This window comes from Pezoporus flaviventris, unplaced genomic scaffold (genome assembly GCF_033815535.1).
Source record: "Pezoporus flaviventris isolate CSIRO_AGI_PZ_B2104156 unplaced genomic scaffold, CSIRO_AGI_Pfla_v1 ptg000025l, whole genome shotgun sequence".
Taxonomy (NCBI): Eukaryota; Metazoa; Chordata; class Aves; order Psittaciformes; family Psittacidae; genus Pezoporus; species Pezoporus flaviventris.
In genome coordinates this window covers 5093016-5105889 of record NW_026892573.1, presented here as the reverse complement: position 1 = coordinate 5105889, position 12874 = coordinate 5093016, and the positions used below count along the sequence as shown (strand labels likewise).

Sequence of the window (12874 nt, the reverse complement as noted above, 5' to 3'; positions counted from 1 at the left end):
TGTCAATCAGAGGTAAATAAATCAGACATATCCCATGCCTCTTATCCCCTGTTGCACACCCTGCAGCACAGACATTCTCAATCCTCACAAGAGTATCTTTGAGGGGTGTTTGTTGACTGGATTTCTATTGATCAGGTCAGAGCTTAGCATGAAGACACACCAAACCCTTCCCATCTTCTAGAAGGGACAGAGAAAAATGAGATCATTAGTGCAACCCAAAACATATGCAGCCAGCATAGGAGCTTTCTAGGTGTAGCCATTAGAATAAAGAACAATAGCTCTCTCTTTTCAGCATCCCCTTGGAAGTCTAGGAGATTGCGTTAGGGGAGCAAGATTAGGGGCAAGAGATAGTATGTGCTGAGTCTGGACAACACCATGGCCCATAGGACAATGTAGAAGGATTGCTGTGATTTCTTGATTCAAGCAGCACTTGAAATCTCAAGTGTTGTATGAATCATCTTGGATACTTTTCAAACATTTGAGAAAGCCCAGGGTTGGGAAGATACTAACAAGACTAAAAGCAACTGTAGCCCAGTGTTTGATCTTGTCCTATCTAGAGGTCCAGGATACAATCTCGCTCTCAAAATACAGAAATATAAAGTTAGTTATATTTTCAGTATATCTATAAATGCAAAAATCATAGTAATGAGTGTTTCAGTGCCTGGCTTCACAGAGATGGATTAGTCTATCTCTTGTCTAATGGCTAAGGCCTTAGACACCATTACCCAAGTTGTGAAATCACCTTATGGAGGTGCTTAACACTGAGAGATAAATAATCACAACATTTCAGATTACTCTGAGATGAATTCTGCCCTGTGTTACAGCAAGGAAACTCAATCAACTAAAAGTAAAATCTGTTTTCAACACCTTTTCCCAGTACACCATTTTGTAGCATTTCTTGTCATAGCTTCTTCTTCTAAAAAGTTCATTCCACTTGGAGTTGCTTAAATTACAAGCAGAAACTGCAAAACATTTATCAAAAATTATTCCTTCTTTTTTTTTTTTTTTTTTAATGTAGAAATATCCCTCTTGACAATTTCCCAGGCAGCTTAGGGATGCATTTTCTTTCCTTTATGTTTCATTTCATCGAAGTTGGGAGCTAGGATTTAAGCACCAAATATCTTCAGTTGATATCAGAGAAATTTGAAATATCTTATCTCTAGAGAGCTGTGATTTAGTCTAGCAGCACCTGGAAATCTATCCACAGACACCCAGTGAGCCATCCTCAATAGATGGGTAAATATTAAAACAACATAGTATGAATCACAGCTTGCAGTAAAACTGAAAACCTAACACAGGTACACAAATGCTAGGTAGGTGACTGTATCTGGTGTACTTGTGTAACAATTGGGATTACTCTGACTAAATGTAGATGTCTGTGGCAGAAATGTCTATATATGAGCAGGTCACCCGAGGCTCCCATTACAGCTGGTTGAAGCAGGCACTTCTGGGGCACAGTCCACCTCACCCTCAAATACATAGCTAAAACAGGATTGGTGAAGCCTGTCCAACGAGTGTCCATCTCTTGCAATTGAACGTACCAGGATCCTGGAGTTACTAAATCAGATGTTTACATAAAGGACATGAATCCTGCCTTATTTGCTTAAAACATGCTGTAACTTGAAGGAGAAAAAAAGCTTTAGGTGTGAGAAATAATTTGTCGTGTGCTCATTTTAAAAGAACAATTACATATGGGAGCATATTTTATATAAGCAAATTTATTTCAAGGGTATGTTTTTAAACACTGTATGTTTATGTGAATCCTACTGCAAGGAAATAATTTTGAACAGAATTAGGAGTTTTGTTTTATTTTTTAACAAATGGCTGCAATCATGAGGCAGTTCATGCTCTGCTTAAATTAGATTCTACTGCTGCATTTCTCCTACTCTTTGTCTACTAAATAAAAAATAAATGAACAACCTGGTATAAGAATCTGATTTTCTAAATGAACCTCTGATTGCTCAGAAAGAGTCACTGCATTCTGGATGAAGAAAATTAATTCACAGTGAGTTACCTTATGCCAGTCACTGAGTAGTCAACTCGAATATATAACTTAAGGTGAAATAAGGAAATTTTAAAACTGTAGAGAAAAGATTTTATTAACTAATGTGCTCCTGTTGTGCATGTATTACCCTCTAGCATTTTTTAATGCATCCTCTAATTATGTAATCAATGAAGATGCTGTTTACCAACGAAGGGATTTTTTTTCCTTCATTGGAAGGAAATTTGTTATTACAGAGCCATGAATTAACTGTAAGAGGTCCACAGACCTTTGCAGTTTTGCAGTATGTTGAAAACATGGGCATGGGTTGAATCAATGTGACAGAAAGATGGAATATTTATGAATCTCCCTTACATACACCAACTTTGCCCAATAGAAACAAAAGGAGGGGTGTTTTAATACAGCAAAACAACATAAAGATGTATACTGGAGAGAGATTAAAGAAAGAAAAAGAGAGAATGTTTCTGTGCAACTGATTTTCCTCAGGCACCTCCATGAAACATTTTTGCTCAGTGCTGCATACTGTTTCTTCACAGGTCACAGTGTACCTCTTCAGAGGTGCTTCTAAATGTGCATAGTGTCTCCCAACTTTGCTGTTCATGTCTTGACATAGATTGAATGGAATAATTGACTCTAAATGGTACTTCTGTGTTGGGTGATAAATTATATGTGATGGTGTACAATGATGTCTACAAGGAAAAAAGAGGAACATTCATCTGTAGTTACTCTGTACTCACAATCAGGCACATCACTGGTGTTAACAGGCTGGTGCCATCCACAGAGTGACCTGACTGTACAGTATGCTGGAAATTGCATGATAACATTGCCAGAAGCCATTGCAGGTTATTCTTATTGACTACTGTAATTATAACATACATCATGTTCCAGGGATGAGTTCTTGGCTGTACTGGACCTGTGGCATTCAGCTCCCATGCATTTCAGCAAGCTGAACATTTTGCCCAAGCCTTTTGAAGACCTTTAGCCTAGTATTTTCTTACAATGAAGAGGTTTTGCATGAGTCTTGCTTACGTTTGGCTTTTCTGAGGCCCATATTCTGCCAACCTCACTCGTCAGAGCTACTTAATACATACCTGCCACATACATATCCAGCAAAGCTTGGAAGTGGAGTCTAATCCAAGGGGACAATATAGAAAGAAAAGATGTCCGACTCTTTCTCCCCAGAGACAATTATTTAATGAATTATGATGATGAATCATTTGTTAATGCAATGTTACAACAGCTACATCATCATACAAGGAAGGATGATACGATATTCTTATTTTGCAGTTCTTTTCAGGGATCTTGGGCAAGCATGCCTCTCCAGCTGTGTAGAGCAAAGCCTATTGCTGTAGCTGAAAGCATGTTTCACTTAATAAGATGCTAAAGATCAGGCAATGTAAAATGTATGCTTCACAGGCTGTGGGCACAGAGCATGTCACTAGTTCTCTCTGTATCATAGGCTTCTTGCCTTTTAGAGAAGTGATTACTGATTCAGAATAGAAGCCCAAATCATTGCTTATGAATTAGTATTTCATTGTTCTTTGTACATGGAAAGCAGAGTCTTATAATAAACTATGTCCCACATTTCTTCATCCTGTAACACAGTTGGGTTTTGTGTTTTCCAGTTTTCATTTTAAGTGTCTTCTGGTTATAACTATACGACTTCTCCCCACCATAACTGTTAGCTTCTCGTATAGAAAGGCATACCTACTACCTAAAATATATATATAAAGAAATCTAACCAAGAAGGACTAGATGAGATGCTGAAAATGATTTGTTGGGAAATTGAAGTTTTATAGGATAAGATCCTGGGGTAAAAATAAGACCAAATTACACAAAAATGGTTTGACAGAAAGACACTCTGTTGTAATAATATTTTCTTGCAGTTCAGTCTGAATGAGGCTTAAAAAGAAATGTGTCCTTTTAATCCTGATGAAGGCAGAAGTGTAATGGATGCTGCGCTAAGAGTCTTCTGAGGAAGCTGAGAGCACTGTCAGAGGAAAGAAGATTACTTGTGGAGGGAGTGCACAAAATCTAGCCACCAGTTTTGGCAATCTTTCTGCAGAGAAATATATCTTCAGTTACTTGTAACCGTAAAGCCGTAAGCCAGGTGTTTGCCTGGATTCGGCTGGAATCCTTTAAAAAAAAATATGTAAACCAAAATACAGACAGATCATACAAAACAAATACAGCCACATCATCTGTTCAAAGCAGTTCCTTGTAATTAATCAGTGCTTTGAGGAGGAATTGTTCAGCCTTGTCATTGTTCATTAATTAAGAATGTGATGTTAGTGAAATCCATTGACAAAAGTACAGCTGAGCTCAAGCTCCAAGGCTGAGCTTTTGGACGAGCAGATTAATGCAGACACATTTCATTTCTTCAGTGGGCTCCAGTAACACAGGGGTCTCCTCACTCCCACTGTATGGTCATTCCATATCACTGAACGGCTTAAGGGAGACATTGTGAAAGTAAAAAGGCCACAGGAAAGGGGGGAGGGGGTGCTTTTTGTTGTGCAAAAGCTATTAAAATAAGCAGGAGACAAGTCTTGAAGGAAGATTTATGTAGCTTCATGTGCAGTATTGGCTTCTTACATCTGATAGAACAAAGGACCCAAAAGTTGCCCAAAATGATATACTGCAAGCAGGATTTATGGTGATTTTAATGTGACACAGAGCAGAAAATGTGTTCTCGGCAGGATATTTATGCCTGCAATTTAAAACCTGTACTTTGATTGTTCTAGATGATAGCAAGTTTTCAGAGGCCATCACAGTGCTGCTTACCTGGATTGAGCGAGGTGAGGTGAATCGTCGCTCTGCAAACCAGTTTTATTCGATGGTGCAGTCAGCCAACAGCCACGTCCGCCGGCTCATGAATGAAAAGGCTGCTCATGAGCAAGAAATGGAGCAAGCCAAGGAGAGTTTCAAAAATGCCTTAACAGGGATCCTCACTCAATGTAAGTAACTCCTTTTTGTCCACTGTTGTTGTAGTGATAGTGGTGGTGGTGGTAGTAGATTTTTTATTGTTTGTTTGGGGGTAAGTAGTTGCAATGCAGTCATATTCTACTTCATATCCTATTCCATACTCTATGGCAATTTGGAGCAACAAGGACCATTCCTAAGAGCTTATTTCTCAAGGTGAGCAAAGTTTCAGTAGTTTTTTTATTAATAGATGAAGACGTGCTGTATGCATAATGTCTACTGTTGCGTAGACATAATGCTTCAGGAGCAGACCAGACTCAAGCCTTCCTGCTCTGAGCAAAGATCATGCTTATGTGGAGAGAAGTGATATGTAGCCTGTGTATTGCAGCTAGTTTACTAGGCCACTTACAGAATAGAGGACAATTAGGTTATATTTTTAGTCTGGGTTTAGGTAAAAAGAAGGAGGATTCAGCAACTTTTAGGGACATATTCAAAGTGTACAGGCCACCCCCAAAGTAGAAGAAAATGCTGTACTGCTTCTGGCTTTGGAACTGCTTGGCTGATATAATACCAGTAGTAATTTGGCAGATAAACTGCCTTAAATATTTAGTGCTGGCAGCTATTTTCTTTGTATAGAAATATAATCAATTAAGTTACCTTAATGAGGTTCTCTCATAAAACAATAATCAGGATACTTAGTGCTCTTCAAATGGAAGGAAAGAGGAGAGAAGATGAGAAGAGAGGAGAGGAGAGGAGAGGAGAGGAGAAAGGAGAGAGGAGAAAAAAGAAAATATGATAAGATGGGAGAAAAAACAAAAGACAAGAAGGAGAAAGAAAACTAATTTCATTGTTGCTGGATTTTAATACCTCTACTCATGGCTACTCAAGCAAGAGGCTTTATGATACTCAGAAGGGTGGAGCCTGAAGCCAGCTCTCACATGCAAGTTAAAAACAAAAACCAAGACAATTTTCCAGATGGAGGGCAATGCACTTGCTTGTTACACTGTCATTTCTGAATCATACTCCTTATCTTTACGTTAAAAAATAAGCCCTAAATGTTTTAATGCAGTATTTTTCTGGTCCCTCAGTGGTCATCCTTCAGAAGTTAGGGCTGAAAGCATAAATTTGAATGGTCTTGCCTTGGTTAAGAGAGCAGCCCCTGAAAGCTTCCTGCATATGTGGTGGAGAGTTCAGCACCCCAGAAGACCAGTTCACGCCAGGGCACTAATTAAATGTCCTTCTATTTAAGAGCTTAGATACATGAATTTATGAAGAAAGATTTTGGGCCAAAGGCATTTGATTTCTGAGGACATATGTTCAGTGAGTAAATTTTAAAGACCAGCTAATTCCCTTTGTGATTTGCTAGGCACTGCCGGCTTCCATTTCGGCATCTAAAAGGCAGTGTGAGGAGCAGAGATGCAGGCACCACGCATGGCCATGCTGTTCAGTTCACACCAGGGCCTCTGTAGTTTTGTGTGCAGCAGCCAGTCTTAGTGCTCAGAAATGCCTTCTTCAGCTGCATTAAAAAAAAAAATCCCCCATTGTCAGCAGGCAGAACTTTAGTTAAATCAGTCTAAATTAGCCCATTTGTCACCAACTGTTGTAGAACATCTGTCTCTTGTAAATAGAGATCCCTCTAGTTTCAGGTGAAAACTTGCAGTTTTGGCTCTCTGGTTTGCTCCAATAATGTGCTGAATGACAAACTTATGAAAACAGAAATGGCTCTAGGTTCAGTACATGAGCTTTGCAGTGCCACAGTCACAGCTATGCCTGGAAGAGGAGAATTTCTGACAGATCTGGCCTAGGAGGACAAGGTCAGCAAAAAAACAGGCTCAGGGAAGGGTGTTGCACTCTGTGGATTTTATAAGAACAAATTTTATGAGCTTTCCAGATGTTCCACATTGGTTATTTTATAAACATCATAAACATTGGCCATTATTAGCATTAGTGTGTCTTATTGAAATGCTCTGCAAACTTGCTACAAACAGATGGATAATGTTTTTGCTTTACTCGTGTATATGCCTAAGATTGCTAAACATGAGACTGTGAAATGAGCTTCCCTTTCTCAAGAATTTTCCTGTACTTGAATTCATCTGACGTTTTCATGCATCCTTTTCCATTGTTTACCCACAGCCTTGTCTAATCTGTTGTATGTCACTTGCTTTATGAAGAGGAATTTGAAATTACTAGATGTCCAAAATAGGTGTGTGTGATCTATTAAATTCTGCAGAGTGACAAAAATAACACTTCTGCTGTTCTGCAGTAGGCATCCAAAAGTCTAGTGTAATGCTGCAGCTATGTGGCCATTTGACATAAATATTACAGTACTTCTAAAATACCGTGTGGCGTTTGTCTTTCATGAACTAGGTCAGATGTCCAACTCTGAGCTGACCATTCTGAGCTTTCTTTGCAGTCAGCAGAGAAAAATAAGAATCTCCAGGGGATGAGTCATCAGACCAACCTCATGGTGCTCTTCCAGTGAGATGAATCATCCCTTGGAGATGCCATTATTTCTCTTCTGCCCATAGAAGATTCGCAGGGGACCTAGCTCAGAACTGGATGTCCAACTTTTTACATGCCTTATGCAGGGCAGATTAAGCGCACTTCCTGTGTGTAGTCTTGATATAGAAGGACGTAGTGTAAGGGAAAAACCTGGGGTTAGATAAAAACACCATCATTGTAGCAGTGAATGTTAAGGGGAGTAAAGAAGAAATACATTAAGAAAATGGACTTCGAGTGCTCTCACCTGGAACACACGCACGTCAATGTAGGTCTTAGTATAAAATGCTTCCTTATTAATGAGGATTAGTGTGGCCAGAACATTTCATCTTATGGCCCAACTACTAAAGAAGTACAGGTATTGAAATCCCTTCTACACATTTCTTCTTGGAGGTATTTAGAAGATTACCGAGAGGATTACCCCTAAAAATTTGGGTCAAGTGTTCAGCATGTGAATTAATTACCTGACCAGGATACTTTTGCCAGGATAATCTGTGAAATAAAGTGTATTACTGCTGTCAGACCACCAATTTACAGCCCCGATGTAAGTTCTGCAGGGAGTCTTAGCGTTGTTATGGTGCTTCTTCAGTTATTTAAGGGATAAAGAGAGAAAAATGTCACTTCCTTCTTTTTTATTAAATCACTTAGGTTTTCAAGATTTGAATCAGTGCTTAAAATATGATTGTTTTCCAGGAGTTCTGATGTTTCTGTCTTTGTGGTTTGATTTCCAAGTTCTTCCAGTTTACTTCCATGTCACAGTTACATGTGACACTGCTCCCTGACTTTCCATGCATCTCTGTTTCATTTCCTCTCAAACTACCTTTTTAGCCTAAGGCTCTTAGATGTTGATCCTCACGTTTAAGAAAAATGGAAGCCCTAGAGACACATGCATTGGGCTGTTTTTTTTTAGGCTACGCCAAAGGTGCAGTTCTCTCATCTGACTTTCTCCTCCATGCACTGTAAACTTCATCTACCTTTTATTGAGGTTTCAGACTATTTAGTGCAGTCTCCATGATAACATTTTCGAAAGTACCTATAAGTGAGTAGAGGTGCCAAATCACATATTCGAAAGTTAACTTGATATCTCGAGAGTCAGATATACAAGGGGGTGGAAGTGTCCCAGTGTGCAAGTAGATAGATACACACACAGTGTAATGAACAGAAGTGCTCCATGGCTGGGTACTAAGCAGCTTATGGCACTCACTTATTTGGTCATTTTTGTCAATTTTAAGTTACCTCTTTAAGGGACTTTAGGCACAAGGTCCACATCAGGGTCTATGAACCAGTCTCTCTGCTTGTGGTGGAAAATAGGAGGGTGTGTTTTTATCATGGAGCCCCCCCCCAGACATATTACCTCCTTGTTGCATGGTGGCCTTTGCTTTCATTCTCTCTTTGAACTTCTGGGAAGTTCAGTGCATAGTAATGAGGATGGTCTTTAGGAAAAATCATACAATCATAGAATAGTTAGGGTTGGAAAGGACCTTAAGATCATCTAGTTTCAACCTCCCTGCCGTAAGCAGGGACACCTCACACTAAACCATATCACCCAAGGCTCTGTCCAACCTGGCCTTGAACACTGCCAGGGATGGAGCATTCACAACTTCCTTGGGCAACCCATTCCAGTGCCATTGGACTTGTTCCAACAGCTCCATGTCCTTTTTATGTTGAGGACACCAGAACTGCACACAGTACCCCAAGTGAGGTCTCACGACAGCAGAGTAGAGGGGCAGGATCACCTCCTTCGACCTGCTGGTCACGCTCCCTGTGATGCAGCCCGGGATACGGTTGGCTTTCTGGGCTGCAAGAGCACACTGCAGCTGGTTCATGTTCATTTTCTCATCAACCAGCACCCCCAAGTCCTTCTCCACAGGGCTGCTCTGAATCTCTTCTCTGCCCAACCTGTAGCTGTGCCTGGGATTGCTCCGACCCAGGTGTAGGACCTTGCACTCATCATGGTTAAACTTCATGAGGTTGGCATCAGCCCACCTCACAAGTGTGTCAAGGTCCCTCTGGATGGCATTCCTTCCCTCCAGCGTATCAACCGAACCACACAGCTTGGTGTCATCGGCAAACTTGCTGAGGGCGCACTCAATCCCACTGTCCATGTCAGTGACAAAGATGTTGAACAAGACCGGTCCCAACACCAATCCCTGAGGGACACCACTCGTTACTGGTCTCCAGCTGGACATTGAGCCATTGACCACAACTCTTTGTGTGTTTATATGTTTATAAACATATAAAAATATGTTTTAAATATCCTGAATACCAGTGAAGGAGCTGAATTTAAGCCTCCTTTCTTTCAAGAGTGCTCTAAATGGTGAGGTCCAGTGTTTTGAAAGGTGGTATTGACCTTTCTTTGGGTGTTTGACAGGCAGCTTTTAGGCGCCCGATTCAGAATGAATGCCAGTGAGAGGGAGATGTCTCTCCAGGAGATTAAAGGTTTTTTTGTCTCCCTGTCTCCTGTAACACCACACTGGACAGAGACAACAGCTGTATCTATGGCACATCCCCATCTAGGGAATGTGCCTAGCAGCTAGTAAGGCAGTGGCAATCCAGTGTAGCAATCCCCAGCACTCAGTATTCAGAGCCAGTATATACCAGTAGCCCATCCTGATATTCCAAGAGGGCCTTGTGGACAAACTATGTACGGTCAACTTCTCTTTTCATTTCAGCTACTAAATGTCATGCCATCATAATAAACAGCAAAAGTAGAACTGTTATGAAGTGACAGGATGCAATCTTCATTAGTACTGCTGGAGTATTTGTAATTTGTAAAATAGATTTTTCCACTAACTAAAAAAAAATTGGGATCTTTTTCTTGGTGCAGTTCTAATTGTGGTCAGGGACCCAAACCTTGTCGGTTTTTTAGGACAATAGGCTGATTTCTGAGATGGTCAGAAAAAGCACTGCAATTTTCATAATGTAGCTGGTGGACATTTGCCACAAAAGCCATAGTGGTGGGAGAGGAAAAGCCATCTGTATGTGAATGGTATCCCAGCTTTGCAAGGATCTGTGATCAGGGTGATATGCTGTCCTCTAAATCTAACAGCTCCCACATAGGCACACTATGGTACTATGCTGATATGGGTGAGGGAGAAAGTGGGAAGTAGCTCCACGGCAGCTGGAGTATAAGGCACCATCTAAAGCAAGTGCACAGCACCACCAGCAAGAATTTTATGACAACTCTACCTGCTGTTGCCTGCTTTGATTTTTCGAAAGTGCTCTCAAGATCTGAACCGCATAGTGCAGTTCCAGTGATTGTGTAGGTATTCTTCTCCTCTTGCCATCTATTGATAAAAAATAATTTTTACTCCACAGCTCAGTATAAATGGTGCCTGACACTATTTTTCCGCTGCCAATAAGCTAGTTTGCTTCCTTATGCTGTTGTATGGCGTGTAAATGTGTAGATGAAAGTAGAAACAAAGCAATCTTTCAAGAATTCCTGAAGCCAGAGAGAATCCTGGAATTATGAGATTATGCAGTTTACCTGATTAGCTTGTTGCTAAGCATCCTTAGCCCTTTTATTCATGACACAGGATATGAGACTAGATGCACCTTTGAGCTGATTCAGTAAGCTTGTTCATTAAGAATTATCAACGGTTTGGGGAGTAGACCTTTGTGTGTCATGACACCCCATGTGTGTCATGTCCCCCTCCTTGGGAAGGTCAGGATTTTCCCCTTGAGTTTTCCCATCCTTCCTACTGAAGGACTTCAGTCATGTATTAAAGTACACTGACTTTTTATGAAATAGCTAATAGGTTTTTGCTATAAATACCCCCCCCCCCCAAAAAAAAAAGGAAGTTAAATAGTTGTGAAGGGAAATGCATTCTCAACCAACTGAATAAAATTGTCTCTTCAGGTTTGTTCATTTTCATTTTCTGATCTCTATATGTGACTAGATGTGTTTTAACATTATCAGTGCCTTCACAGATAGGATCTGATTTTTTTATATAAAATGGTAGAAAAAAAATATATAAAATCCTTTTTGGGTTTCCCTCAATAAAGGATTGAGATCAGTTCTGTTTTTTGTATTGCAGGCTCACTTCAAAAGTTGCTCTCTTACTTTAGAAATGGTAGAATTTACACTGCTATGATGGTGATTACTAAAATCACCATCTTATCTGATTTGCTTTACAATCCTTACTGAAGTCCTTTCTCCCAGTAATCCTTCCACTTTTTAGTATATTCTCTTAGTACTAAAAATGGAGCCAGTTTCATTACAGATATTGAAAGCATGCTGGTTAAAATTCTCTTAGAAGTCAGGCTTGTTATACACATTCATGCTTTCCGAGAATTCTTTCAATTGCTCTGCATTAATAAAAACTTTTAAAAGGATTTTCCTGCTCTTTAATTGTCCAGGCTTACACTCTTTCTTTCGTTTGCCAGTGACTAATTCAAAAATATGAGCTTACTTAATGTGCAATTTTTAGGTCATCATTAAGCTCTTTGTGAAAGAGATTGAGTCATATAATGTGTTTTTACAGTGCAGCCCAGATCTCAGTTGGTGTCATAGAATGCCATTATAATACAAATAAAAACATTAATCATTCATGTTATTAGTTGCCACTGTTACTTTCTACCTTGATGTATTTCTAAAAAAAATACAAAATAGCCTCCACAATCCATCCAGTCCCTTTTGATTAACTCATTTAGTCAGTGTGCTCTTTACTTGCTTCTGTACCAATAATTTGTCCAGTAAAGCTCAGCCGGGTATCTCTATCCTTTTTCACTCGTCCTTCCATTTTCTGTCTCATGTACACATGTCCTCAAAAGCATTTCTATCCAGGATGCTGCGGCAGTAGCAGAGAATAGAGATGAAAGACACCATTTCTATTTCACCTTGCATTCTTACAATTCCTTTCCACTTTCTGGTAGCATAACCCTTTGTGGTTGCAACCTGTAGTGTTTCAGATAGCTTATTCCTTTGTGTTTCATTTTCTTTGAATTTCTTCGTTCCTTTCATTGTCTGTAGCCTTCGCTCCACCTGAAGTCAATAGGAATCTTGGTATCGATTTAGGCATGGCCAGAATTTCAACAGAAGCTCTTCTGTTATTTTCAAGACTTTTTTTTTTTATTTTTATTTTTTATTTAGGCCATTAAATATGCATGGTGTTTTTTAGCAAAATCAAAGCACTGACTCCAAAGAGGTTCCAGTCTAAGGCCCCATTTTGGCAAGTCACACCACTTGCATGGATCCTGAAGATTTCCTAGATGATGAAGCAAAGTTGAAAGCAAATAAGCATGTGCTTGAATCACATGGAAATCTCTGCTTGATTTTGAGCAGCTTTGTTGTGTAGAGATGGAGGTAAGGGCCTGATGCTTCACAGAACTGAATTGTAAATGTTGCATAGAAATGAACAGTAAGGGATGGGAGTAAGACATTAGAGCAAGGAAGGAAAGTTGGAGGGTTCACCAAAAGGTTTTCTGAATTGGTTGTGCATATCATGCAGCCTG

The 12874-nt window shown here is 39.8% G+C and overlaps 1 protein-coding gene across 8 annotated transcripts in view; it reads left to right on the top strand.

Annotated features, from left to right (window-relative positions):
* The window catches only part of ENOX1 (ecto-NOX disulfide-thiol exchanger 1), a 371562-nt gene that overhangs the window by 283381 nt on the left and 75307 nt on the right, over window positions 1–12874 (top strand). For all 8 annotated transcript variants that reach the window (XM_061457317.1, XM_061457316.1, XM_061457310.1 and 5 more), the window contains exon 9: window positions 4744–4956. In XM_061457317.1, coding sequence (XP_061313301.1) covers window positions 4744–4956 — 213 coding nt within the window. The remainder of the gene's footprint in view (window positions 1–4743; window positions 4957–12874) is intronic.